Below are 25,955 nucleotides of genomic sequence, written 5' to 3' on the forward strand. Positions count from 1 at the left end.
GGTGGTGTCGACTATTGGGATTTCTGTATGATAGAGCTTAATGTCCATTAATGTCTTTACAAAAGCACAAAGAACATTTGTTAAATCCAGCTACTATCAAGTAGTGTGTATACATATGAGAAGGGACGGAAGAACTCAAGAAAATCCAGCTGTTATCCTGGGCATCCATGGATACCGCCCATGGCCAATGATCAATCTCAGGTGGATTCGAAAAGGCTTTCAAAGGATCTTATACAATCGTATTTTGATATCCACTCCATGTTAGGCTCTCATTATATGCATGATGTCGGTATTAATATCCAAATAAAATGTTGGCTTCAGCGGACATTCGTGATGTCCTTGCAGCTTTCTCGTAGATTTTCTTCAAATTTCTGTTGTTCTTCCATAGTAGAGCCAATAATTCCCTTGATCTCCCCTGCGATAGTACCCGCAAGAACACCCACACCTATAATGCCACCATCGCTAGCTTCGCGAAGAAAAATGCTCTTTCCTTCGCTTTGTGGCCCAGCACTGATTATAAGTCGATCAATATATCGTTGAATGGTCTGTTTATAGAGCGGATAGTGCTGTATTACACCACCAGACACCGCAACCACCAGCTCTTCGGGTCCATTCTGCCAACCTGATGTTGAGGATCCAAATTCTGGAGGCTGATTTTCCTGATTGGCCGTCTGCTGTGCTTTATCCGAGGTGTCTGCTGCTGGTGAGTCTGGGGATTCGGTATCCTGCAACTGAATCTCGCGCGTGCAAGCAAGTAGCCCGACTGTTGCAGCTGCAATCAAAGCTGCAGATCGATCCTGTACAGCGGCTGCTATAGATCGAAGATGCCCTGCATATTCGGACGTCCATTCCCAGTCGCTGGATTCTGGGGCCGGAAGTTTCTGTGACAGTTCCTTCGCAAGTGCCTCATCAGAATAGCTCGGTGCCACCACTAGTGACAGGAAATCTGTGGTCAAGGTATACTCTTCAACTAGCTTTGTAGGCAGCGAAGCCCGGGGCACTGCCTTCGTTCTATGGAACCAATCGTAGCAGATAATGCGTACTAGTTCGCCGATATATCGACCTCCGACCATGTATTCCAGGGGCTGGAATCCAGGGCGGTTGGAGTGCGCTTCGAGTTCGGCATCCCATTTATTCATGATCTTCAACTCGTCCAATGGTTCGCTTGCACCCCGTAGCGTCCATTCAGTAGACACGATAGTCTCCTCGGCATCGGGGTCTTTTTCGCGAATGTGTTGAATCTTCGCGTTCTGGAGATCAGTCAATTTCATAGGCACGGCTGAATTGCAGCCCGCGCCTACAATAAGACCCATGACGACCCGGGTGTTGGGTAGAGTGCGGATTGAATACGCCAGAGATGCAAATGTGGCAATGGTATCGTTAGTCATGACGGTGATTTTGAGTTTAGGCAGACAGTATTTCTTCTGGCGCTTTGCGGGCATTTCAGCAGGATCCTCGCCGGAGCGTCTGGTATGGCACTCGTATCCATCAAGCAGTGCCTGGCGAAGATTAAGAGAGGTTTTCAACGTGAATCCTTTCCCAGTAGGCATGAGAATCGCCTCATTCAGAAGCTTTTGTCTACAAAAGGTGTGTTAGTTCACCTCCAATGCATGCTAGCAACAAGGGACATTACTTGATCGGGAAACAGAATGAGATGCCCATTGTGATCTCGGACGGCGCATCGTCCTTGGAGTTGGCCAAGTCATCATGAATGACCTCCGCAATACAATCTCCAATCCAGGAAAATAAAGAGTCGGCCTTGTCTTGGCGAAGGCGATTTTCAATTGGCCATGCTTTCTCTAACGTACGTCGAACATGCGAGTGTTTCTCTACTTGTTCTTCGCCAAGTAAGTCAATAAATGCCACCCGAAGATAGAATAAGCCGAGATAGACTGCTAGATAGCGCCCCTTTTCGTGCCCAGTGGGCAAACGTGTGGTGGCAGTGGGGAAGAACTGCTCTGAGGAATCCGCTGCCAGTGCACGATATGTATTAGAAAGACGGTAGGATAGACGGTAGAGCCTTTCCACCTCAATCCTTAATGGTTGTAAGAAATTTTGTAATGCATCCGATCTGGCCATGGTGTTATGTGGTTGGTGACAACCTTGGTGCCTGAATTGAGCATGTTGCGTGGATTTCCCCGGATGCCGGAGCGGGAGTTGAACCAATCATGTCTGCGATCTAATCTATGTAAACAGCATTAGCAGTCATCGTTATTGCGTCTGAAATCAAGAGTCTTTGACTGATATTTTTTGGAATTTTCCATCTTGGAAGTGTGCCTGAGTACTAGAGTATCTAGTAGGTACTAGTATGTACTATACTCCATAGATCAACTGAGTTATTCCTAAGCAAAAGCCCACGAGTGTTTGCTTCAACAGCAAACAGATCAAACACATGTGACATGATTACACATCAAGCAACGGAAATAATCCCGCTGTTTGCACTGTACCTATAACTAGGGCTTTATAACCAACAGATTCAAGTCTCGAAAAAAAAAGAATGTTGTTTTGTAGTGTCATCTTCTACTAAAATTCTTCATTCAGAATGGGGACCAAGATCCCAATTTCTTCACAGCTTAAAGAGGCTCTTCGCTTCCTTCTAAAAGCCCAAGCCGAACCAGCACACCACCATTCGTGCGGACACAGCACACAGCACAGGAGCTCAGAATGGATTTTTGAAACAGATACATGGTCACAATTACAAGCCCTCCGACAAACACTCTGCCAAAGACCTGCAATTCCAAAGATCCCAGCAGCTTCCCTCGCCCACATCGAAGCAGTAATCCAATACAACAACCAGCACAAACTACTCACATCCACAACATCCATCAAGACCGACGTCACAATCCAACCCCAAACATCAAATAGCAGTCCTCTGCGCATCTCATGCTGGAAAGGCGATATCACCACTTTGTCAGAAGTCACTGCTATAGTCAACGCCGCTAATTCCCAGCTCGAGGGCTGCTTCCGCCCTGAACATCTTTGCATCGATAATGTCATCCATTCAGCCGCGGGCCCCCGCTTACGAGATGCCTGCCACGAGCTTATCAAAGCACAAGGACATCCAGAGCCGGTCGGATGTGCAAAGGTGACCCCGGGATTCCTTCTTCCGGCCGAATGGGTTCTGCACACCGTCGGCCCGCAGCTGGATGGCAGAGAGAGCCCGAAACCGCACCACAAAGCCCAGCTTGCTTCGTGCTATCGAGCTTGCTTGGATGCGGCGGACGCGCTGCCCCCTCTGCCAGATGGCCGGAAGGTTGTCGCCTTCTGCTGTATCTCCACAGGCCTCTTTGCGTTCCCCTCTGCTCTTGCTGCGAGCATTGCCGTTGAGACCGTGGTGTCCTGGTACCAGGAACATAGCTCGACATCTACCATCACGGATATCATCTTCGATACGTTCCTCGAGAAAGACCGTCTTCTCTACCGGGACTTGCTATCTGGATTGAAGCAGAGTTGTTCTGATCTGGAAACTCCCTCGCAGTTAATTTCACCACCGTCTCTTCGTCAGACGCCTAATTTAAATCCATCTATCTTGAAAGCACGCGCTTGGCTCGAAGATGCATCGTCCCTCATTATCACTGCTGGCGCGGGCCTCTCTGCTGCGGCAGGCCTCGACTATACCTCGACCGCTCTATTCGATTCCCATTTCCCGGCCTTCAAGGCAAAGGGTCTGCGGCGATTGTATGATGTCTTCGGATACGGTGGCTGGGATAGCCCAGGACAGAAATGGGGTTACTATTTCTTGCACTTGGATATGGTACGCAAGTGGCCCGTTTCGCCGAAATATCAGCTCCTGCGTGGGCTAACGGATCGGTTTGCGGATGGAGGAAGATATCATATCCGCACCTCGAATGCGGATGGGTTCTTCGTCAAGAATGGGTTTCCAGATGAGAAGATCTCGACGCCTCAAGGTCAATATAAGTATTTGCAGTGCTTTAAGAAGTGTCGGGCTGATGCGGTTTTTCCTTCTGGACCTTTTGTTGATGCGGCTTTGCCATTCATTGATCCTGTTTCTCAGGCTTTGACTGATGAGGCGTTGGTCCCGACATGCCGGTTTTGTGGCGGAGAGCTGACAATTTGTGTGCGTGGGGGTGGTTACTTCAATCCGGGCCCTTATATCGGACAGGAAAGGGTTTGGAAGCAGTTCTTCAAGGAATTGGAAGGTGATGAACAGTCTGGTGGGACTGTCATTTTAGAGCTGGGAGCTGGTTTGAATACCCCCGGCGTATTAAGGTGGCCAGATGAAGATGCTGTATCTGAATCGTCAAGTCGACAGTTTCGGTTGATTCGTGTTGGAATGGAGGCTTCGGGATGTGTTCCTTGGGAACTGGAGGAAGATGACTTGGCGATTGGAGTTTCAGGAAATATTGACGCGGCTTTGGAGTTACTATTGTCATAGAACATTTGAATACCTAATAGTACACATATATACTATGTGCATGTCAAGTAGGAATAGATGTGAGATATACATTGGTCTAAACTATACCTGAAATAAATGTGCGTAAATCATTGAAATTTGTCTTTACCCTCCGAAATCGCTGGAATTGCAAACCCTCCATGACCATGCTCTCTAGTTGCTCTCCATGCTGAGATACTTTTCTTCCGCGCCGCGGATACAAGCGACATTAGCACCGAGCTTGTTAATCGTCTCGATGTACTCGTCGTACGGGTCAGAGTCGAAGACGATACCACCACCAGCCTGCAGGTACGCAACACCGTCCTTGACCATCATAGTGCGCAGCGCAATACAGGTATCCATGGCACCGGGAACCTCGCTGGAACCGTCATTGTTGGCAATGTTGTATCCAAAGTATCCAACGGCACCGGCATACACACCACGCTTCTCGCCCTCGAGCTCGGCAATCAGCTGCATAGCGCGCACCTTAGGCGCACCGGAAACAGTTCCGGCCGGGAAGATGGATCGGAAGGCGTCGAAGCGGGTCTTGCCGGGGCGCAGGACACCGGATACCTGTGAGACGAGATGCTGGACGTGAGAGAACTTCTCGACGACCATCAGGCGGTCGACTTGGGTGCTGCTTGGGTCGCACACGCGGTTCACGTCGTTACGTGCCAGATCCACCAGCATGACGTGCTCGGCTCGGTCCTTCAAGCTGCTGCGCAGCTCGTTGGCCAGCGCGTTGTCTTCCTCTAGAGTCTTACCGCGCATTACGGTACCAGCAATCGGGTGCGTGATGATTCGGCCACGCTCTTCCTTCACAAGAAGCTCGGGGCTAGCTCCCACGAGCTGGAAGTCTTGGCAGTTGATATAGAACAAGTAAGGGGAGGGGTTGACGGTGCGAAGGTGACGGAAAAGGTTGAAGGGGTGGAGAGATGTGGGCCGCGACAGCCGTTGTGAGGGCACGGTCTGGAAGATATCGCCCTTGCCGATGTGCGCCTTTAAGGTCTTGACGTGTTTCTCGTATCCCTCCTGGCCAATGTTGGAGGTGTATTCCTGGTTCTGGACGATGGGACCCTGTGGCGGCAATGGTGTGCGATCCTGCAAGAGGGTCTCAATAGTCTTCTTGATGATCGCCTCACCCTTACGGTATTCGGCCTCGATATCGGCATCCGAGTCGGGGATCGGGACATAGGTGATGACCTTGACGACCTGGAAGAAATGATCGAAAGCAACAATGGTGTCGTACAGCATGAAGAATGATTCCGGCACACCCAACACATCCTTCATGGGCCGAGCAGTCTTCGGCTCGAAGTATCGAACACAATCGTAGCCCACATATCCGATGGCTCCGGCGGTCAAAGGAGGGAGAACGAGGCCAGGGACAGTGGCAACGCGGAACTGGGACAGCTCCTCCTCCAGGTATGGGAGAGGGTCAGCCTCGGGGCCATGGCCTAGTCCGGTCTTGATCACCTTTCGGGGGTCTAGCAAAAAAAAAAATCATGAGTCAGACAAACATGAGCACGTGTGGGCTGATCGACACATCACCCACCTGCACCAACAAAACTGTATCGCCCAATGGTCTCTGTAGTTGCTGCGCTCTCGTACAAAAATGACAAACGAGAACTATAAAAATTGCAGGGTTAGCTTCGCCGCTCTAAAATGTCCCCGCCATGCGCTGCGGGGCACGGTCGTCGCATTGTGCAAGAGACACGCTTACTTCTCTGCAAGCTTAAGATATGCCAATGTAGGGGTCAAGAGATCCGCGGTGATAGAGGCAGTCACCGGCAGCAAGTTCGGGGCAAACTTGGAATTTCTCGACTGCGAGATCACGTCTCGCGCCGTCTCGAGTGACGGGACTGCAGTAATCTGAGTCAGACCGCAAACAAGGGTCAGCAGTCTGGATGCCAATGGGTAATAGCTTCTTGAAATTTGCATTCAACAGTCATACTTACAGAAGGCACCATTGTCTGCGTGAAATTGCTGTTCAATAACTGGACAAAGACTGGTTACTGGATCAACCCGATGTCACAGAGAGATTTGGCGGTGGGAAAATGAGTCGATGTGGGGCTTTAACTCGGGCCCTTTTTTAGAGGCTACTCTCCACTTCAAGCCACTATACTCTGTAAGTAGTTTGTATTAAACTGGATCTGGAGTTCCCTAACTTACATGTCAATAACCAAGCCAACGATAGATTATTATAGATTTACCTTTCGCAGCTCTACATCAATAGTTTGCAGCCCTCTTTTCAGCATTCCCTAAAAGGGTTAAGCGTGGGGGACCTTTGATTATCGGTTATCGATAAGCGACGATTCCGATGAGATGAAGCTGCAGATCCCCAGCCACATCTCGTCCAACTGGTGCGATTAGCAATGGTTTCTTTCATGCATCCACCATGAAGAACCTGTCACATACAAACATCCACATGGAATCACCAGAATACAATGGTCTCACAGTGACCAAAGCTGTGGTTCAGCGTACTGAGCCAATTGAAATACCGATCAAGCAGTCCACAACTGATGCGCGTCCAGCCACAGTAATTGCATGGCAGGACCGCCTTGCAGAACTGTCGCAACTTGCATTTGCATATCTCGGCGCAGACAGCAGAGACAGCAATACAGGCCCTTTGATTCATCAGCACCTCGATGCGATCGAGGCCATCCTAAGGGACCCGGAACCGGAGCTTGCGCAAGAGGAATCACTTGAAGCCCGGCGACGGAGCTTTCGCACAAAGTCTTTGCTCGGAGAGCCTAATGCGGCGGAGTTGCAAGAACCGGATTGGCTAGCGAGGAGTATTCTTGACGAGCGGAAGGAAATGTCGACCCAGCTGACAGCGCTTTTGGGAGAGGTGGTTTCCTTGAACCAAGAGCTGCATCAGCGACGGACTGAGTCTGTCGAGATTCGGGAGGTCTATGAGGATCGGTGCCGTGGCTTGACGAGAACGGTAGCTGAATTGGAAGACGAAGTGTCCGAACTGTAAGTGCACGTGCTTCTTTACTTAATCTGGGTTCTTGCTGATTATGGTTGGTACCCAGGCGCTCGGATCTGGTGGAAGATGCAATTGAATTGGAAGTGATCCAAGGAACTATCCACGGACTTCAACATTGGATTGAAGGGATGCAAGAAGAACAGCAAAAAACCCGAGCTTCAAGAGATCTCGTACGCCGAAAAAGCAAACGGGGATGGGGTGGTCGCAAACACATTGATGAGATGGGCGAAACAGAGGGAGAGATTGTACTAGATGGATTGAGCGCATGGATGCGCGGGTGGAGAGATGTTGAAGATGGTTTCCAGGTCCGAGCACGCGGGCGGAGAACAAGGAGAGAGCAAAGACAGCGCCAGCTGTTAAATACTTGATCATGGGGAACAAATTGGGCACATACTATGTACAGTTGTATAGACTTGGATGTATAGATAGTTTTACGATTACGATACTATGAAGATTACGAAAAACACGGAGTCGACTTTAGGACAGCAAGTGGTCCCATCAATGCAAGTGAACGCAGCTGGAGATTTAGAATACAATTTCAGGGTCAATGCATTTTTGCTTTGAAATACAAAACGAGAATCAAGCCACCAACCTCCCAGGTTATAACATCAGAAAAATCAAACCCATATCTCGCCAGGATCCATTTCGTTCGCCGTGCCCAAATCCTATTCCAAGCAATGCATGCCGTAATGCATCTTCTAAATCAAAAATGTATGTCCGGAGGGGGAAAAATATGTAGAACAAGATGGGTGACAACTGGAAGGTTTGCGCCATTTTTCATGATGGGGGAGAATTGGTCAACTGTATTGACATCGGATCGTGCTTGAAAGTAGAAAGGCATTTGATGGTGTTTTCAGGTCGGATACATTTTCCACCATCATGCCTAAATAGGGGAGACAAGTGAGGCAGGAGCAAATGTGCCAGGATCTACCCTTGTTCAAGGTATCAATAAGACCATCTTTTGGTCAGGTAACTCCAGTTGTAAAAGAAAAGAAAGCGACTTAAAAGCCGTAAGGTGAACCAGGAGTAAAAGGAGGAGATTTGCTATATTCAACATATTAAGCTTGATGCCTTGTCATTTGACTCTTTTGGGACATTTTATAGCGGTCACCGCTGAAGATTAACGATGGCCATCTGTCAGGTAGTGTTAGTCAAATTGTCTTGATCATCGCACTGAATCCAAAAGACCAACCTTATTTCCGAAACCATATGCAAGCTTCTTCCCATCAGGATCCCATGAGAGAGCACATTCAGTTGACGCGGCATGACCATTCTGTCCGTTTGTGGGGGCATCAGCCTCCTCCTTTACTTCTTTCGAACCCGGGGCGGTCCAAACAGCCATAGGGTCGCCACCGCGCTCGGCATTCCAAATGAAGAGGCGATCTTTGCTAACTGCTGCAAGAGCGTATCCGTCTGGTGAAAAGCCACCGGCAAGAGCGGGTATATCAGGGCCCAGGCGGAATCGGTGGATTCGTTGGAAATCCTTCTGTTCCAAATCTACATTCCACACATTGATAGTGCCATCTACCGAATATGAAGCGATGGTGATTGGGAATTTTCCAGTGATCGAAGAAGTTCGGCGCTGTGCAGGTGACTGGGGCCGGATGTCAATGGCCGTAATTGCCTCCTGGTGTGCATTTTCAATGACAATGTCATGGGTTGGGACCCAGATCGTGGCACTTTCTGAGTCTGGTGCATTATCGGACCCTGCCACAACTATAACAGGGCCGTCAGTAGTTTCGATGGAGCGGATGAAGGTCCATGCAGTCTCCCTGTCGGACTTGTACTCCTTGATCAAATGGATATTCCGATCCACGCCGCATTGATAGACCATTCCGTGCCCACACGCAAAAATTTGGTTGTGTCCAGCCCATACCAAATCGTAAATTTGGTTTTTCAAGAGCATAGTTTCGTATTCGTCAGGTCGTTGAGTGCCGTCCCAGAGCGCCAGTTCGGAGTCTTTTTCGTTAGATGCAACAATCACCAATTGGGGACCATGTTCTGCCCAGTGCAAGCCACTGATCATTCGAGGAAGATCCGGAAGCATATCCACCACGTTGCCTTCAGCGTTGTACATAGTGATCACTCCCTTCATATCCCGAATAGAGGCCACAGCCAATTTGGTACCGATACCATCCCAGGCAACGGCGGATACATAGGATTCGCTCGCCTTGAGGTCAACGAACTTATTTTGAACAGGATCCGAGGACGAAGACAGTTTAAATAAACTGCAAAAGGACTCTCCTCTGGCCACAAGCATTGTCGGGTCCCCAGGGCGCCAAACGGTGCTGAACACGTGATCATATAGATCTAGGCAGGCGGTGTCGGGTGTCAAATCGGCAGCCTTGGCGGGGGAGATCTGGACGCCGACGCTGGTGCCCGTGCTGAGTGTGGGTTCCTGAGGCACCTCATCGGCCCCCATGCTCACGTCCCCATCCCCATCCACTGGATCCGGGATAGGCGAGCTTGACTTGCTTTCAGTTCCGGCGTCCACCTCCATCGAGTCGCCATTAGTTTCGCCTTTTCGTTTCAACCCGGGAGCCTCGGGCGAATGGCCATTAGTTATGCGGTCGTCCGCGGATTCTGGCGCGGGGTGGTCTGTGCCAGCCTCATCCCGGCTTTTCAAAGCGGCCACCTCAAAGGGTTCCGGGCCGAAAAAAAAGTCGGTGGGTGTAAATGTGATGGGGTTTCCCTCCTGTAGATGTTTGGTTAGGTTATTTATAGGCCGGTATCAACAGGGTCAAGATGCCCGAAGTGGTCGCGCAAGCCTACCTTGTCAATTGATGACTCCAATTCATGATATTGCAGGCCCTTTTGGACTAACGACACCAGCGCGTGAGTCTGAATATGGCGCGCAAATGGGAGAGTCTGTGGTTCCGGGTACCACGCTCGCTGCAGTGATACAGCAGCTTCGCCATGACCTGTAGCACGATGTTAGAATGAAGTGTCCAGCAGCTAGAGAGTGCGCGCCTATGGCGCGCGTTGGTGCATTGGCGCATGGGTGTCGAGATGATTGGGATGAAGTTGAATGAATAAAGTGACAAGGCGCAAAGATACGAACCTGACTCCTGAAGGTACCTGTGGCGTAAAGCGAATCACGAGTTAGTGGCTGCAGATGACAAGCAGATGGCGGTGGGGAGCGGAAGGGAACTAAGGGGACGTGATCATACCTCCATATTAAGTAGTTGACATGATGCGATGTAAGGTCAGGTTGTGCCATGATTACATGTGCGACCACCTAGGGGTGGAACATGCCAGATGGGATGGGGGATGGGATGTAGCGCTTCCGTCAGGGAAGTTGGAAAATCAAAAGTGGAGGTTTCTCGAATGTGGAGACAAGGAAGAGCCGGAGAAAAGACCAAGATGGAAAAGGGAAAGGGGGGGCGATCTCAAGTCAATCAAGAGTGGATAATGCGCGTAACGTGTCGGAGTTGAATATCCGGTGGCTATGGGGGAGTTTCAAGGGTTTATGATTTGATGCGGAGTTGAAAAGGGAAAAGAGAGTTTGGGGGGGAAAGAAGTGGGAAAGGGAGAGGCAGAGCCGCGGAATAGAGGATAGAGGATTTCAAGACTTCAGCCAATAAGCCACTAGGGGAAACGGGAGCGGCACTTTTGGCAGTGAAAGGGAATTATGAAGAGAGAAGGAATAATTGAAGATGACCTTCATGACGGTTGAGCTTAAGCGCACTAGCCACTGGGAAGTGGGTGCTCCAATCTCGAATGCAAGAGCCAATCCTGTGTGGCGTTCCTCCACTCGGTCGCGGCCCTGTTCTCGTGCGACTCGCTTACTATCGACACTTTCTCCACTTATATCTTTACTTTAAGTACTTTAATTTGGCATTTCTATATGAGATGATTTCTGGTATCCGAATGCTTCTTCAATTACTCAAATTTGTCATGATTTCTCCAATATTCCCGAATCTCTCACGGGGGGGTCTTTGTTCCCTAGCGTACACCTGCACGCACCCGAACCCGGCAACACTGCAGGGCGGCAAAAAAAAAAAGGTGGATCGTAGCGTGGATCCAGATCCCATGTACGTCGTCAAACGATATCAGATGAACTAGGGATCCCCCAAATTCTCCTAGGTACATGCTATATGCTCCATAGCTTATATGACAATATAGAAATGATCAGGTCAATCCCATGATTTCAGATTGATTGAAGCAACATTGAACATACCCACTTAAGACACTTTCAAATGTTTAAAATGTCAAAAGCTTTAATCAAGGGATACATAGCTAGCGTCTACCCAATTATATGCGGTCGGACTTGGTTCTTACTAACATTGCATTCTGACACCGGTCAATGATCCACCTAATTTATACCTATCAATTGATAGCAAAAGGAGATATGCATATCATATTGACCCAGCTAATAACCTTAGAATCCAGTAACTACTATTCAAAGTTGATGACTCAGTTATATGTTGGAAACACGTTTTCAGACCAACCTGATGTATCGGGCCAAAAAGACGTCACGGGAATTCCAATATTCTCCTAAGCAGTAAGCACTACGGAGTACACAGTACCATACTATCTATACATATGTATATAGTAGTAGGTAGTATACCAAAACTTAGTACAAGGCTCAGTTAAAGGTCTGGAAGCGCCAACATTGAATTTTAGGGAATTTCCATCGCAACATTACCATCTGGCCAATGAAGTCGTCTCAAATGCTTTTCAATGTTGAGAATTACACAGTATGTAACTGCCTAACAGTGCTGGGGATTTCTTCCACCCTCTGACCAAAACATTTAAAAATGTGAAAATTATACCAATTACTAGAGTACGTAAATAATTTAGAATTGAAGTTTCAAGTCAACAATTCCAGTTTATCATCTAGTACCTATTGCCTCCAAGAAATATAACTCTCTGTTTTGTTTTCCTATGTGACAGATCCTCTCCGTTGTTCAATGTTCGGACTAGTGGACCCGGCGCAAGTCAGCTTCCATTGATCTGTGTGGCTTCCTCCGTCGACAAACTCCGGGTTCACCTCAACAACACGCCTGCGGTCTCGCACGCCGCGAGAGAGCTCAAAATGCCGCTCCGAGTCAACATCCCCCCTGCTACTCGTTTCTTTCTTGTCAGCCTCCTCGCCCTCTCCTTACTCTATAACATTGCCAGATGGCGTGAACTGGACTACTCCGCCGGCGGCGTCCAAGTCACCCCAATTATTCCCTACCTGACTCTCGTTCCTTCTCGTTTCTTCTTCTATCCCTGGACACTCGCCACCGCTACCTTGGTCGAGCAGAACATCTTCACTGTGCTTCTGAATGCCGCCACCATCTTCTACGGAGGCAAGTACCTCGAACGTGCGTGGGGGTCCCGCGAATTCAGCAAGTTTATTGTCGCCGTAACCGTGATCCCCAATGTCGCGATCATTCCAATTTACCTCATCTGGGGAACCGTACCAGGCCAAGATACCCGAAGGTGAGTGCTACTAGTCACTACCCAAATCTTACATCTCGCGTCTGATCTGACCCTCCCTTTCCCATGCACAGCTTAACCCAGATCTGCGGTGGTGTCTCCATCCAGGCTTCCTTCCTCGTCGCATTCAAACAGCTAGTCCCTGAACACACCGTTGCGATCTTCAAAGGAATCATAAAAATGCGCGTCAAGCATTTCCCGGCCTTGTTCCTGCTGCTCAACACCCTCAGCGGTATCCTCATCGGAACGGACACGGCTGCTATCTTGGCGTGGCTAGGTCTCCTGACTAGCTGGACATACCTTAGATTCTATAAGCAACAGCCCGATCTGACTGGAACTTCAACTAGTGGTCTTGGTATCAAGGGCGATGCTAGTGAGACCTTCGCCTTCGCCTGCCTTTTCCCCGATGTGATGCAACCCCCGATCGCCTTTGTCGCCGACCAAATTTACACATTATTGGTGACAGTCCATATCTTGAAACCATTCTCCGAGGATGATATCGCATCTGGCAACCAGCAAGTTCTGGCTAGAGGGGAGGCCGGCTTGCCAACTCTCCTTAGCAGCCACCGCGGAGGAAGTGCAGGAGGATCCCGGGGTAAGCGCGAGGAGGCAGATCGCCGCCGTGCTTTGGCCCTCAAGGCGCTAGACCAAAGGCTACAGACTGCTTCTGCGGGTCGCGTACATGCTGGGCCCTCGACACTGATGGATCCTAACGCAAATGCATCATCTCCGAACCCGTCCGCCCATACTGGGCAGGCTATGCTTGGGGGAACCACTTACAATCCGGATAACGCATAGAGCTGGGAATAGGAGTTTGTGGATATTTCGGATTTCTTGGGTTGACCGGTTGGACATATACCATACAGGGCAGGACAGCTCGATTTTTGACGAGCACTATAGCACTATACTTGCGACTTTCGCGCCTTCATTTTCCTTCTCACGATGTATATTGCCCTTTCATATCTTGGCTTAGGTTTCGATCCTTGGCTATCTTCATTCCTCCGATGTGTGACGTGATGACCTCTTTTTTTTCACTTTTTTACTGTGTTTGTTTGCTTCCCTGTGTTGATGAATAGGCCCAGCGTGTATCCTTTACTGTGGGGTCGACCGGCTCTATACTAGTCGAAAATGACTTTACCAGAGTCATGTATCTCACTTTAGCTCGACCTATCATGTGGAAGGATCAAAATCACGTTCTGCAGTGTATAGTATTCCAAGGTTCTCTCTCTCAGAACAGACTCTACACTCCTCTCAATATGTACTCATGCATGTCTTCCAAGGTTGCACTCGATGAGAAAATAAGAAATCCAAGGATTCAATGCATCTTTCTGATGCTTTAGAATAAATATTCTCCAAAAATACATAGTTATAAGGAAATAGACGAACAACAAAAAGATGCTATGCTACAAGTGGGTTGCCCCCTCTCAACCTCCCAAGAGTGAAGAGAGAAAAGGATCCAGACAGAACCAAAAATCAACCAGATATATCTTACACCTGCTTCAGCTTCTCAACCTCACCCCTCGCCTCAGCAAGCATACGCTCCTGATCCTTCTTCGCCTGCCGCATAGCCTGTATACGCTTCTTATCACCAACAGCCCTGGCGGTAATAGCATCCAGTCTCTTCGCCTCAGCCTCATCCTCAGCGCTAGTAGGAACATCCGCAGCTCCGGTCGAAGCCTGCACCCGAGACCAAATCTCCTTTGCATCCAGGTTCTTCAAATCCACAATAACAGACTTCTCCGTAGCCTCCGGCTTCGGCGCATGCTTATCAGCAAACTGCTTGCCCGCAATTCCAGCCGCGGTGCTGCTCAATCGCTCGTTGAAGTAGATTGTCAATGCGGCCGGTCCTTCTTGTTCGTCGGTTTGTTGGACTGTCATGCCGACGCCGGGGTTGTGGTATTTCAGTCGCGGGAGACATTGGCGCCAGAAGAGTCGTGCGCCGTGGTGGCCGCCGTAGATCTTGCGGGCGTATGTGAGGTGGAGGCGGGTGACCGCTGGGAATTCTTTTGTGGCGCTTGCTTCGCTGGGGAAGAGGGCGGCACCGAGACCAACTCGAACTTCGAGCATCTGGAAATTGAGGTGGTTAGCGATTGATTCCGGGCTTGTTAATTTTGTGATCTGGTGTGCCCAGGTGCAGTCATTTTCAGGGTCGATTGTAGTCCTCTGGGATATCGAGGGTCGGGATTGAAGGTGTGGAGAATGGATGGGAGAGGTAGGGAGATCTCACTCTCTGTGTGAAAAGAAAAGAATCGGATTAGCCATTACTCTTTTCAAACAGTTTTATGGCCCATGGAAATTGGGCTATCCTTGAGCTTCAGATGACTTACTGTCTTCAGCTTCCGCATCCGCTTGAGGAAGTTGACCATGATGGCAGATTAAGCCGCGCAGCGGCTGGTCTTGATGGAATGAATGTGTTTCTGGGACCGGCCGTAGGTATGCGGTAGTCCAATTGACGAAACTACTGTCCAGTGGTCTCACGGAAGGTTCAGGTCGTGTTGTCGTGGATCCGGGGAATTTTGCGGAAACTGTTGCGCTTCAAAAGTTGCTCCGACATAAAAGTCACGTGAGGACCATGTACTATAATACGCAGCTCGTTTGGTGATAGAAAATCGATACTAACTAGAGTAATTCAGCAACTGGACTATAGTAAAGTATGAATGAATAAAGACATTATCTATTTAAAACCAAGTCTCTAGTTTATAATGGTTGGCTCTTGTTCTATGCAATGACACCTGCTGTAAATTACCGCAATACACTCCCTACGATAGCGGTAGTGATACAGCGGTATTACCACACTGAGTCACCCACTCATTATCGATTATCGATTGTCGATTTTATATTCCCCCGCGATCTTCATTCTCTGCCCCTCGGAGTGTCTTGTACAGGACAATATCCTGCTGAGTGAAATCATGGCACCCCCCGCCGCCTCCGCCGAGCTCGACCCGAGCAACGGCTCTAAGAATACCCTCAAGCTTGAAAATGTTAAAATGCCCCTCCCACTCTATTGACTACAATATTTTTTAGCCGTTACTGACTCATTCCACAACTCCATAGACCGAGAAGCGTGACACCCTGATCGCAATTGAGAAGAAATACCAAGCACAATGGAAGGAGAACAAGGTTTTCGAGGTCGATGCCCCGTCCTTCGAGGAAATCCCCGAGGGTTCCATGACCGCCGACCAGATGCGCGAGAAGCACCCCAAGTTCTTCGGTACTATGGCTTACCCCTACATGAACGGCACCCTGCACGCCGGTCACAGTTTCACTGCCTCCAAGGTTGAGTTCATGGCTGGTTTTGCCCGCATGCAGGGCAAGCGTGCTCTGTTCCCGCTTGGTTTCCACTGCACTGGTATGCCCATCAAGGCCTGTGCTGATAAGCTTCGCGATGAGGTGAAGATGTTCGGCCAGAACTTTGAGGGATACCAAGAGGAGGAAGCCTCTGCCCCTGCCGCTCCCACCCAGGAGTCCAAGCCCGAGGTTAAGGAACAGGCCGAGAAGTTCTCTGGCAAGAAGAGCAAGGCCGCGGCCAAGACCGTGAAGATGAAGTACCAGTTCCAGATCATGTTGGCCATTGGTGTCCCTCTGGAGGATATTCACAAGTTCGCTGATGCCAACTACTGGCTGGACCACTTCCCCCCTCTCGCTGTGCGTGACCTCAACAGCATGGGTGCCCGCATCGATTGGCGCAGAGAGTTCGTCACCACCGACGCCAACCCTTACTACGATGCCTTCATCCGCTGGCAGATGAACCGCCTCCACGAGCTGGGCAAGATCATGTACGGTAGCCGTTACACCGTTTACTCGCCCAAGGATGGACAGCCCTGCATGGACCACGACCGTACCGAAGGTGAGGGTGTCGGTCCCCAGGAATACACTGCCATCAAGCTCCAGGTTAAGGAGTGGTCTCCTAAGCTCGCTGAGCTTGTCAAGGGTAAGATTGAGGAGGACGCCAAGGTTTACTTCGTTCCTGCTACTCTGCGTCCCGAGACCATGTATGGTCAGACCAACTGCTTCGTTGGTCCCAAGATCAACTACGGTCTTTTCAAGTTGAAGGAGAAGGAGTACATTGTTGTCACCAAGCGTGCTGCCTGGAACATGGCTTTCCAGGGTCACTTCTTCAGCAACGACAACTTCCCCAAGTCCCAGGACCAGCTGCCGCTTGTCGTCGAGGCTCCTGGTTCTGACTTTGTCGGCACTTTGGTTAACGCCCCTCTGTCCATCCACTCTGAAGGTGTTTACATTCTGCCTATGGATGGCGTTTCAGCCTCCAAGGGTACCGGTGTTGTCACTTCCGTCCCCTCAGACAGCCCCGATGACTACGCCACTCTGATGGATCTCATCAAGAAGGCCGATTTCTACGGTATCAAGAAGGAGTGGGCCGAGAAGGAGATCTACCCTGTCATCGAGACCCCTACCTACGGTAACCTGACTGCCCCCGCCCTGGTCAAGCAGCTGAAGATCAACTCCCCCAAGGATGTTACCCAGCTCGCTCAGGCTAAGGAGCTGGCCTACATGGAGGGATTCTACAAGGGAACCATGATCGTTGGTGAATACAAGGGCGAGGCTGTCAGCAGCGTCAAGGACAAGATCCGCAAGTCTCTCATTGACAGTGGTGACGCCTTCCCCTTTGCCGACCCCATGGGCAAGGTTGTCAGCCGTAGTGGTGATGACTGCGTTGTTGCCTACCTCGGACAATGGTTCTTGAACTACGGTGAGAACGACGCCCAGTGGCAGCAGACCACTCTCAACCACGTTGTCAACACTCTCAACACATACGCTCCTGAGACCAAGAACGGATTTGAGAAGAACCTGTCTTGGCTCAACCGCTGGGCTTGTGCCAGAACCTACGGTCTTGGATCCAAGCTTCCCTGGGACCAGCAGTTCTTGGTTGAGTCTCTGAGTGACAGCACCATCTACATGGCTTACTACACTATTTCTCACCTGCTGCACGGTGATCGTTACGGTAAGACCGTTGGTCTGCTGAACGTGAAGCCCGAGCAGATGATCGATGAAGTCTGGGACTACATCTTTACCCGCCGCGAAATCAGCGATGACCTGATTTCTAAGAGCGGAATCAGCAAGGAGGCTCTGCAGAAGATGCGCCGTGAGTTTGAGTACTGGTACCCTCTCGACGTCCGTGTCTCCGGCAAGGATCTTATCCAGAACCACTTGACCTTCTTCCTGTACATTCACATCGCTCTCTTCCCCGAGGAGTACTGGCCCCGCGGTGTTCGTGCCAACGGTCACCTGATGCTGAACGGTGAAAAGATGAGCAAGAGTACTGGTAACTTCCTCACCCTTAAGGATGCCGTTGATAAGTTCGGTGCCGATGCTACTCGTATTGCTTTCGCAGATGCCGGTGACAGCATCGAGGATGCCAACTTCGAGGAGGCTGTTGCCAACAGCAACATCCTGCGTCTTCACACCCTCAAGGACTGGATTGAGGAGATTGTCAAGGATGAGACCCTCCGTACTGGCCCGTCCGATTCATTCCCCGACCAGCTGTTCGAGAACGAGATCAACGCTCTTGTCCGTGAGACCCAGAAGCACTACCAGGAGTAAGTTCTTTTTTTTTTTAAAAAAAAAAATCCAAGCCCATTCTATAGTGACTCGCCACTGACTTTACACCAGTACTAACTTTAAGCTTGCCCTGAAGGCCGGTCTTTTCGACTTCACTAGCGCTCGTGATGCTTACCGTGAGGCCGCTGCTGCCTCCGGCGTTGGCATGCACCGCGATGTTCTTTTGCGCTACATCGAGCTCCAGGCTCTCATGCTTGCCCCCGTCGCTCCTCACTGGGCTGAGTACGTCTGGCTTGAGGTCTTGAAGAAGGTCAGTTTATACCCAAGTTCAGTTCAATCATACCGTCATTCCCTTGTCTAACTTAAACACAGACCGAGTCCATCCACTACGCCAAGTTCCCTACCGTGCCCGAGCCTTCTGCCGGCCTCTCCGCCGCCCAGGCTTACGTGCGTAACACCTCCTCTTCCATTCTCTCCGCCGAGGCCAGCTACGGCAAGCGTCTTTCCAAGGGCAAGAACATTGCCTTCGACCCCCGCAAGCCCAAGAAGGTTACCATTTACGCCGCCAAGAAGTTCCCTGTCTGGCAAGAGAAGTACATCGACCTTGTCCGCGATGCCTTTGATTCTCTCACCGTCTCCATCAACGACAAGGAGCTTAACGGCAAGATCGGCAAGCTTGGTGAGATGAAGAAGGCTATGCCCTTCGTTCAGGGTCTTAAGCGTCGCCTGATCCAGTCCCGCGAGACTCCTGAGACCGTCTTCGACCGCAAGCTTCCCTTCGACGAGTTCGCTGTTCTGGCCCAGCTTGTTGGTGGCCTGAAGCGCTCCGCTGGCTACAAGGAGATTGAGATCATTGCCGTTGAGGAAGGTGGCAAGACCGGTGAGGTCGTTGGTACTGGCGAGAAGAGGGATGGTCTTTCTGCCGAGAACTCTGTTCCCGGACAGCCTACCTTCTCTTTCTCCAACATTGAGTAGAAAGTTGTGGAGATATAAAGTTCTTATTCCCAGTGTCAATTTAAGAGTCATGTTTTATGAGCTTATGCTTAGAAAAAAAAGAAGTGCATTTGATTAGTTATTATGAGAATTTCAAGGTTCTTCAATGTTGTCATGCAAAGATTCAACTCAGGGATCATTTTCAACATTGGGTGGAAATATCAAGTGCTTCAGATGCTAGAAGGTACAAGAAAAAGCCCTGAGTACTCGTGACGAATATACAAACATTCAGCAAACTGAACAAACTGGGCAAATATTCAATTCCAATGTTGATTGCAAATTATGTGAGGCTGTGCGCGAAATCCAAATCTCAATTTCGCGCATAGCCCATAAACCGTCTATCTAGGGCAAACTGACATCTGGAGCAAACTTAGCAAACCGAGTTAAATGTCGCGCCTGATATGCTTGGAATCCACATATACACATGTTAATACCAATATCTATCCGCCTACCTGAATATTCGAATGTCTATGGCATATGTACAGGTAAAAAGTTTACATGGTCCCCGACCCGAGGCTTTTTCAAGCAGCTGAGCATTGGAACATTTGAAGGAATTAAAAAGGTACCAAAAATCTCGTGAATTTCTATCTATGCCCGCATAAATATCAAATCTCTTCATGTTCTTCAACGCCCCTTAGTACTTGGGAATGCAGACACCATCATTCCACTCAGTAGCGCCAACGCACTTCCAGCCGTCACAGCAAGACGGGCCGCTAGGCTGGCAGGCAACCTTGTAGTCTAAAAAGATAGTCAGCTCACTGCACTGGAAGTGTTCATCTGTTAATAGGGAAACTTACGGCCAACACAGGTGCGCTTCTCAAAGGCATCGGGAGAAGGAGTAGCAGTGGCGACGGCGGCCAAGGTAGCAATGAGGACGGCAATGAACTGCATTTTGATGGTTGGAATTGGTCTTGGGTGATCGGGAGATCGGTTGTTTGAACTTGAGAGTGGAGTGGAGTGGATTGGATTGTTTGGTTGATTGAGTTGATGATGTTCGATTTGTCGAGGAAATCTTTCGCTATTTAACAAGGAGTCAAGCCAGTATAGATTCTTTCTTTTGGGGCTTGGAAAACTCCGAATCCGTATAGCAATAGAATCTACAAGGCAATTTGTTTGTAGCTCTTGCCCAGATAGGTGAGTTTCTAGGATGAAACAATATTGAATGCCCTCTTTGACTCGATTGTTGTATCTTGGCAATGTTGAGCTAGTCGATCAATGGTTGTGATTTCCATTTGTAGATGGTCTGTCATTGTACCAACTCCTGATAATTTCCAGACGAAGGTGATGTCTCAGTAAGCGATGGGGCTATACTCCCATACTGGGCGATGCCAAGGTCGTGCCAAGGTCACAACCAGGTCTCCCTGAACCTGAGACGGAGTACTTCAACCCCCACGCCGAGCTTTTCATTAGTCCGGTGACTGCCTGAAGTAGTAGGTCTATCAGGAATAAGATGAAGAGCATTGTATACGTATTTGATTCCGAGGATGCCAATTGACTTCATATTTGCTTCGGGTCCAGTGGTGCCTGTGTGACAACGGAAGGAAATATGCAGAGCTCCGAAATGAAGACATGAAATTAATTGGGCCGAGGCAGATACATGCAATGATAATAGCCTTTGAATTTTTGTTTCGTACTAGTATGTAGTAGGAAACACGCGTGTTATAATCTATGGGTTTGCCCCATCCGGGTCGGCCCGGCACTACTACAACTTCTACAAGTGCCTGCATGATCTGCTAAATCTGACTCTTGAGTGTTAGTACTAGGATATAGTAAGAAATTGGTCACTCACGCAGCGAGCAAAGGAATAAAGTTTAGAGATGAGTATTTATTGTACAAGGAATATCTGTTGAATGGCAACGCCAACCGCTATGCTTGATGCTATATAGTACATGTATAGAAATTTAGGTAGGCCAAAGCGCCAGCTCAACTATACTGATGCCTCGTACGAGGTCTCTTGCGCTTATCTGCCTTGATCTTCTCTGCCATGAAGTTCCAGCATTCAATCGGTCTTCGGGCCCCAATATATTCACCTTTAGGTGAGAATACCTCCACTTGAGGATAGACGGGAGGCTCGTTTTCGGAGCCGCGTTTGTTCCGGACTTGAATGCTCACTTCAATCCAACCACAGCCCTCGATGAGGATATCAGCGGCCATAACACGGTAGGGAAGGTGGGGGATCGGAATGCCCTTGTCTTTGACAGCTTTGGCGACCGAGGTAGGAAGATTTGAAGCGGTGATGTCCCACTTCAAATCTATCTGGCCGGCAGAGGCCATGGTGCTACCAGTTCCTTCAATCATGAGGGCCTTGCCTCGATATGGCTTTTGCTCGGCTTGTATCTCAATTGCCTTTGCTGTGTTCGTAACATGCGACTCGATGGGCACGAAAGTGGCGGCCATCACGGTATCCTCGGGGTTCACAGCTGAGATCCGTATCAAGCCGCCACCGAGAAGAAGGGATTGACCGGGCTTGAGGGTACATCTCTCTGGCTTGATCCGCTTGGTCATGATTAAATCGCGTTTGTGCTCATCGCGCACGTGGTCCTCGAGCTCGCTGCGTTCCATGCCGGGTAGATCGATCATCTCACCCCGCCCCCGTCCAAATGGAATGCGAATGGGTGACACAGTGGTTCCAGGCAAGGAGGACACAATTGGAAGCACTGGGTACAGATCTTCACGAGGTGCAGGTGGAAGGAGACTGTCGGGGTTCAAAGGAGTTGTTTGTCGCTGGTTTTCAATGTCCTTCTCTCTTTGCGCCATCCACTCGGCCATGTTCTCTTCCCTTCGTGAGTCCTTGGGGAAACATGCCTCAATAAAACTGCTCTTGCCCACATTCGCCTTACCAACGACCCAAATACCTCCACCATGCTCCCGAATCTCTTCCTTGACTTGCTTAGTCCACCAGCCTCGGTGTGCGCTGATCATGTGCACGTTTCCTAGCCGGACATCCTGTCCCGATTTGCCCAAGGCATTGCGAAGAATTGAACGAACATATTCCATTTTAGAATCGACTTGCTCCTTTGTCGCGGCCAAAAGATCTGATCGTGTAATGATGAAGCTGATTGTGGGCATCTTCTGTCCATGATGATACTTCTCAGTGTTGGACCGCCGGTTTCGTGAGCGCTGCTCTTGAGCAAAAAGGGCCCAATGAATGCGAGGGACCAGAGACATGGGGAAATCGGCTGCATCCAGAATGTGGTATACTCGGTTATGCTTATGAGGCGACTCGTTGATGTATTCTCGGATGGAAAGAATCGATGGCTTTGGTGAAGATACAGCCTTGTTATGGTGCAGAAGATCATGGCAGCGATCGCAGACCTGGGTGTTTCGATCTGGCGATTCCAGAGATTGTGTAGAAAAGGGGACATTTTCTTGCGACCCTGGAGCCTGAATTGGATGAGCGACATCATTTTCTAGCAAAGCACCTGCTTGATTTTCAGTTAGTTAAGCAGTAAACGTGGAGTTCTAGATCGCATACCTTGGGTTGGTATAGGTGCTGTTGATTCATCACTAGCATCAATCTGTTCCAGTGGCGAGTCAACGAGAGGCTCATCCCCCGTCGCGACGCTTTCGGTCGCTTCTGTAGCCTCTGTCGCTTCGTTCATCTCAGTCGCTTCAATAACTTCGATGGCTTCGGCGGCTTCGGCAGCTTCAGTATCTTTCGTTAACTCTGTGGCCCCTGTGACCTCTGTCTCCATGGTTTCTTTCTCAGTCGTCTTTTTGCGAGAGGCCAGTAGCTTCCGGGTTTGCTTGCGATTTCCGCCATAGTATCCCGGTTCTTCCGGCTCGATTGTCTGTGTAAAAGCTCCGCATCCAGGACAGCACAAGGGAAGAGCATCGGCAAGTTCCTTAGAGCTCGTTTCTTGATGCTTAAAATGTGTGGTCGAGAAGCACCGGTGATGGTTCCGTATTTGCGTCGCGATACTGCCGCTGCTGATTTGCGACTGAACGGTTCGTAGGGCAGGGAGGGTCGTTGTTCTCAGAAAAGAATTGCATGGCTTCGGCTGCCATCGTAGCGAGCCTAGTCGCAGGGCTCGAGATATCGCGCCTCGAGAGCAAGGTGACATGGCGGTTGTGTACTAGGTTTGCGGAGTTCGCGCGGAGCTTTTTTTTTATCGGCCAGTTATCATATCAGTAGCGCTCCGCTTGCCGGACAACGAATTACACGTAAGAATCAAGATTAACAGACCAGCAACCATATACTTTCTTAATGTACTGTATTGACTTAATCAAACAAATAGCTTGAGTCAGGGACGAGAATTGGTAATTAAAGCCTTAATTTGGCATTTGTAAGAAAATAGTATCGACATAAAAGATTTGCGCTTAAAACTGAATATGCACTAAAAGCCGGGGAAACGCCATCATAATCCATAAGAAGCCAAATTTGTTACTTAGGCTCGTGCTTTGCCTTTGCCCTTGACATCCGTCTCCTCTTCCTCGTCCGAATCGCTCATGAATTCATCGTCATCGTCAAAGCCAATGAACCGACGGGGAGCAGGTTTCTGCGCGGGCGCAGAGGGTCCAGCGGCGCTCGAAGAAACTGCATTTTCGTCGTCCTCCTCCTCGTCCTCATCGGAGCTAGACGAATCCATGTGATCACTGCCCTCGCTGGCACTGGTACTCGAGCCACCCAGGATTGCATCTCGAAGATTGTCGGTCCAGGACCCATCCTTCATAGCCAATAGAACAGCTTCGCGCGCCTTCTCGTTCATTTCCTCCTTATCGTCCATCCACTGACCATCGATTTTCTCTCTTCCGCCACCGCTCTTGAGCTCGTCCTGGCGCTTCTCAGCCAGTTCGACGACGGCCTGCCAACGTTGGCGGCGCTCCTCCTTCTCTTTCTTGTCCATCTCGGGCTTAACAGCAAGGTATTCAGCGAGTGACTTGGCCTCGGCCACTGTACGGAGACGGCGTCCATCGAGGTTACGGCTGGAGCTGTTGTTGTCGCCTTGGTTGCGCTTGCGCTTGCTGGACATGCGGCCACCGGCGGCACGAAGCTGAGATCCGAAACCACCCTTACCACCGCACATGGGGACGGAGAGACGGACAGGGAGGAGAGTGGAGGCCATAGAAGCGCCATCGCGAACGATCAGGGACAGTACGGAGTCCGTAGAAGGTGTGATTTGCTTGTTATTTGTTGTTGTAAGGACCAGGGACTGGAGAGAAAGTGACGATGGGAGATATGAGGCGACTTTCTCCGTCAGGTCCGAGATGCTGGAGGTTGAAGGCAACGAGAACGACACAGTTGGCGGAAGCGAAAGACCGGGAAAGGATGAAAGCAAGATGTTCACGTTTGAGGACGCCATTTTGATTGAAGTGATGGGGGTGTAACCTCAAAGAGAGAGATATAAGACGGTTGCTGGGATGATTGTCAACGCGGAGCGGTAAGATCGATGAGACTCTGACATAAAGAGTCATGTGATCGAGCATAGATGACTCATCATGTACATAGTACTATGCATGGATATGCAGGTCATGTGACTAGGGCGTTAGCCCTAGCGAGGACCCCGAAAGAGCAATATCGCACTTTTCCTCGTAGCGGTGCTCCACTCTCTAACCTTTAAATCACCCATCTGTTCTTTGTCAAAGCGATTCCACGAATTGCGCCAGGAACTCGCGACAATGTAAGATTGAGCCCCAAATGATTCTTATTCATTTACAGCGACTAACAATTTCACAGGCTTATCCCTAAGGACGACCGCAAGAAGATCCACGAGTACCTCTTCCGCGGTATGTGACAGCGCCCTCGCCGGCACTTTGATCTTTCACTTCGCCTAAACCGACGGCTTTGCGAAAGAGCAAGGAGCAACTCGATGAACAATTGACTGACTTTGAATTTACAGAGGGTGTGCTCGTGGCCAAGAAGGACTTCAACCTTCCCAAGCACGGTGACATTGACACCAAGAACCTTTTCGTAAGCAAACTTCTGCTCGCGCCATGTCATTGGTATCTTTACTAATCATACTCTTCGCTCTACAGGTCATTAAGGCTCTTCAGTCTCTGGACTCCCGCGGTTTCGTCAAGACCCGCTTCTCGTGGCAGTACTACTACTACACCCTCACCCCCGAGGGTCTTGACTACCTCCGTGAATGGCTCCACCTCCCCGCTGAGGTTGTTCCCGCCACCCACATCAAGCAGCAGCGTTCCCACGCTCCCCCCCGCGGTATGATGGGCGGTGAGGACCGTGAGCGCCGTGCTCCCCGTGCTCCCCGTGAGGGTGGCCGCGAGGGTGGTTACCGCCGCCGCGAGGAGGGTGGTAAGGAGGGTGGTGCCCCCGGCGAGTTCGCTCCTTCCTTCCGTGGAGGATTCGGCCGTGGCCGTGGTGCCCCCGCTGCTCCCCAGTAAGGGATAGGCCCTGTTGTCCTGTCATCCACTGCTCGGTCATCCTAGGGACAGATGTAGCCGGTACTCGGTTTGGAGTAGAGCCACCAGAAATGGTGTGTTTCTGAAACGAACTGGTGCTAGGCGCATCTTTTTACGACCTCTTGTTTCTGAGACTTGGGGATACAGGAAATTAAAAAAAGTTGAAACGATGTCACTGTCTTGATGATGTAGTTTTTTCAATGGCAAAATCATGATTCGTGCCAATTTTGTGCTCTAGTAAACTCGTATAATTCTTTCCAAGGTTCAAAGGTT

General features: G+C 49.9%; 12 protein-coding genes across 12 annotated transcripts; 5 read left to right on the forward strand and 7 right to left on the reverse strand.

The window, feature by feature from the left end:
- Nucleotides 1-317: 317 nt before the first annotated feature.
- N7466_004504 (hexokinase family protein) lies at nucleotides 318-2,079 on the reverse strand (the record flags this gene model as incomplete). Its single annotated transcript, XM_057163901.1, has 2 exons — nucleotides 318-1,578; nucleotides 1,634-2,079. 2 exons carry the CDS (start codon nucleotides 2,077-2,079, stop codon nucleotides 318-320), a joined length of 1,707 nt encoding a protein of 568 aa, XP_057022582.1.
- A 463-nt stretch (nucleotides 2,080-2,542) lies between these two features.
- Nucleotides 2,543-4,396, forward strand: N7466_004505 (uncharacterized protein; the record flags this gene model as incomplete). Its single annotated transcript, XM_057163902.1, has 1 exon — nucleotides 2,543-4,396. The coding sequence occupies one exon, from the start codon at nucleotides 2,543-2,545 to the stop codon at nucleotides 4,394-4,396; it is 1,854 nt and encodes a 617-aa protein (XP_057022583.1).
- Nucleotides 4,397-4,567: 171 nt separating this feature from the next.
- Nucleotides 4,568-6,360, reverse strand: trpE (anthranilate synthase TRP2; the record flags this gene model as incomplete). The annotated part of the gene is made up of 4 exons (XM_057163903.1): nucleotides 4,568-5,877; nucleotides 5,946-6,019; nucleotides 6,114-6,262; nucleotides 6,349-6,360. The coding sequence occupies 4 exons, from the start codon at nucleotides 6,358-6,360 to the stop codon at nucleotides 4,568-4,570; spliced, it is 1,545 nt and encodes a 514-aa protein (XP_057022584.1).
- Nucleotides 6,361-6,818: 458 nt separating this feature from the next.
- N7466_004507 (uncharacterized protein) lies at nucleotides 6,819-7,750 on the forward strand (the record flags this gene model as incomplete). Its single annotated transcript, XM_057163904.1, has 2 exons — nucleotides 6,819-7,369; nucleotides 7,429-7,750. 2 exons carry the CDS (start codon nucleotides 6,819-6,821, stop codon nucleotides 7,748-7,750), a joined length of 873 nt encoding a protein of 290 aa, XP_057022585.1.
- Nucleotides 7,751-8,547: 797 nt separating this feature from the next.
- On the reverse strand, nucleotides 8,548-10,602 carry N7466_004508 (WD40 repeat domain-containing protein; the record flags this gene model as incomplete). The annotated part of the gene is made up of 4 exons (XM_057163905.1): nucleotides 8,548-10,077; nucleotides 10,155-10,303; nucleotides 10,444-10,460; nucleotides 10,553-10,602. The coding sequence occupies 4 exons, from the start codon at nucleotides 10,600-10,602 to the stop codon at nucleotides 8,548-8,550; spliced, it is 1,746 nt and encodes a 581-aa protein (XP_057022586.1).
- Nucleotides 10,603-12,420: 1,818 nt separating this feature from the next.
- N7466_004509 (rhomboid family protein) lies at nucleotides 12,421-13,607 on the forward strand (the record flags this gene model as incomplete). The annotated part of the gene is made up of 2 exons (XM_057163906.1): nucleotides 12,421-12,812; nucleotides 12,884-13,607. The coding sequence occupies 2 exons, from the start codon at nucleotides 12,421-12,423 to the stop codon at nucleotides 13,605-13,607; spliced, it is 1,116 nt and encodes a 371-aa protein (XP_057022587.1).
- Nucleotides 13,608-14,297: 690 nt separating this feature from the next.
- Nucleotides 14,298-15,175, reverse strand: N7466_004510 (mitochondrial 54S ribosomal protein mL61; the record flags this gene model as incomplete). Its single annotated transcript, XM_057163907.1, has 2 exons — nucleotides 14,298-14,876; nucleotides 15,137-15,175. 2 exons carry the CDS (start codon nucleotides 15,173-15,175, stop codon nucleotides 14,298-14,300), a joined length of 618 nt encoding a protein of 205 aa, XP_057022588.1.
- A 543-nt stretch (nucleotides 15,176-15,718) lies between these two features.
- On the forward strand, nucleotides 15,719-19,304 carry N7466_004511 (leucine--tRNA ligase CDC60; the record flags this gene model as incomplete). The annotated part of the gene is made up of 4 exons (XM_057163908.1): nucleotides 15,719-15,790; nucleotides 15,864-18,367; nucleotides 18,441-18,639; nucleotides 18,702-19,304. The coding sequence occupies 4 exons, from the start codon at nucleotides 15,719-15,721 to the stop codon at nucleotides 19,302-19,304; spliced, it is 3,378 nt and encodes a 1,125-aa protein (XP_057022589.1).
- Nucleotides 19,305-19,956: 652 nt separating this feature from the next.
- Nucleotides 19,957-20,213, reverse strand: N7466_004512 (uncharacterized protein; the record flags this gene model as incomplete). The annotated part of the gene is made up of 2 exons (XM_057163909.1): nucleotides 19,957-20,060; nucleotides 20,120-20,213. The coding sequence occupies 2 exons, from the start codon at nucleotides 20,211-20,213 to the stop codon at nucleotides 19,957-19,959; spliced, it is 198 nt and encodes a 65-aa protein (XP_057022590.1).
- A 1,032-nt stretch (nucleotides 20,214-21,245) lies between these two features.
- N7466_004513 (uncharacterized protein) lies at nucleotides 21,246-23,386 on the reverse strand (the record flags this gene model as incomplete). The annotated part of the gene is made up of 2 exons (XM_057163910.1): nucleotides 21,246-22,706; nucleotides 22,886-23,386. 2 exons carry the CDS (start codon nucleotides 23,384-23,386, stop codon nucleotides 21,246-21,248), a joined length of 1,962 nt encoding a protein of 653 aa, XP_057022591.1.
- A 324-nt stretch (nucleotides 23,387-23,710) lies between these two features.
- N7466_004514 (telomere maintenance SDE2 family protein) lies at nucleotides 23,711-24,625 on the reverse strand (the record flags this gene model as incomplete). The annotated part of the gene is made up of 1 exon (XM_057163911.1): nucleotides 23,711-24,625. The coding sequence occupies one exon, from the start codon at nucleotides 24,623-24,625 to the stop codon at nucleotides 23,711-23,713; it is 915 nt and encodes a 304-aa protein (XP_057022592.1).
- A 136-nt stretch (nucleotides 24,626-24,761) lies between these two features.
- Nucleotides 24,762-25,664, forward strand: N7466_004515 (40S ribosomal protein eS10; the record flags this gene model as incomplete). Its single annotated transcript, XM_057163912.1, has 5 exons — nucleotides 24,762-24,770; nucleotides 24,909-24,943; nucleotides 25,000-25,049; nucleotides 25,163-25,233; nucleotides 25,299-25,664. The coding sequence occupies 5 exons, from the start codon at nucleotides 24,762-24,764 to the stop codon at nucleotides 25,662-25,664; spliced, it is 531 nt and encodes a 176-aa protein (XP_057022593.1).
- Between the last annotated feature and the right edge of the window lie 291 nt (nucleotides 25,665-25,955).

Source organism: Penicillium verhagenii, assembly GCF_028828195.1.
Source record: "Penicillium verhagenii strain IBT 33310 chromosome Unknown utg000005l_segment0_segment0, whole genome shotgun sequence".
In the NCBI taxonomy this organism is placed as follows: domain Eukaryota; kingdom Fungi; phylum Ascomycota; class Eurotiomycetes; order Eurotiales; family Aspergillaceae; genus Penicillium; species Penicillium verhagenii.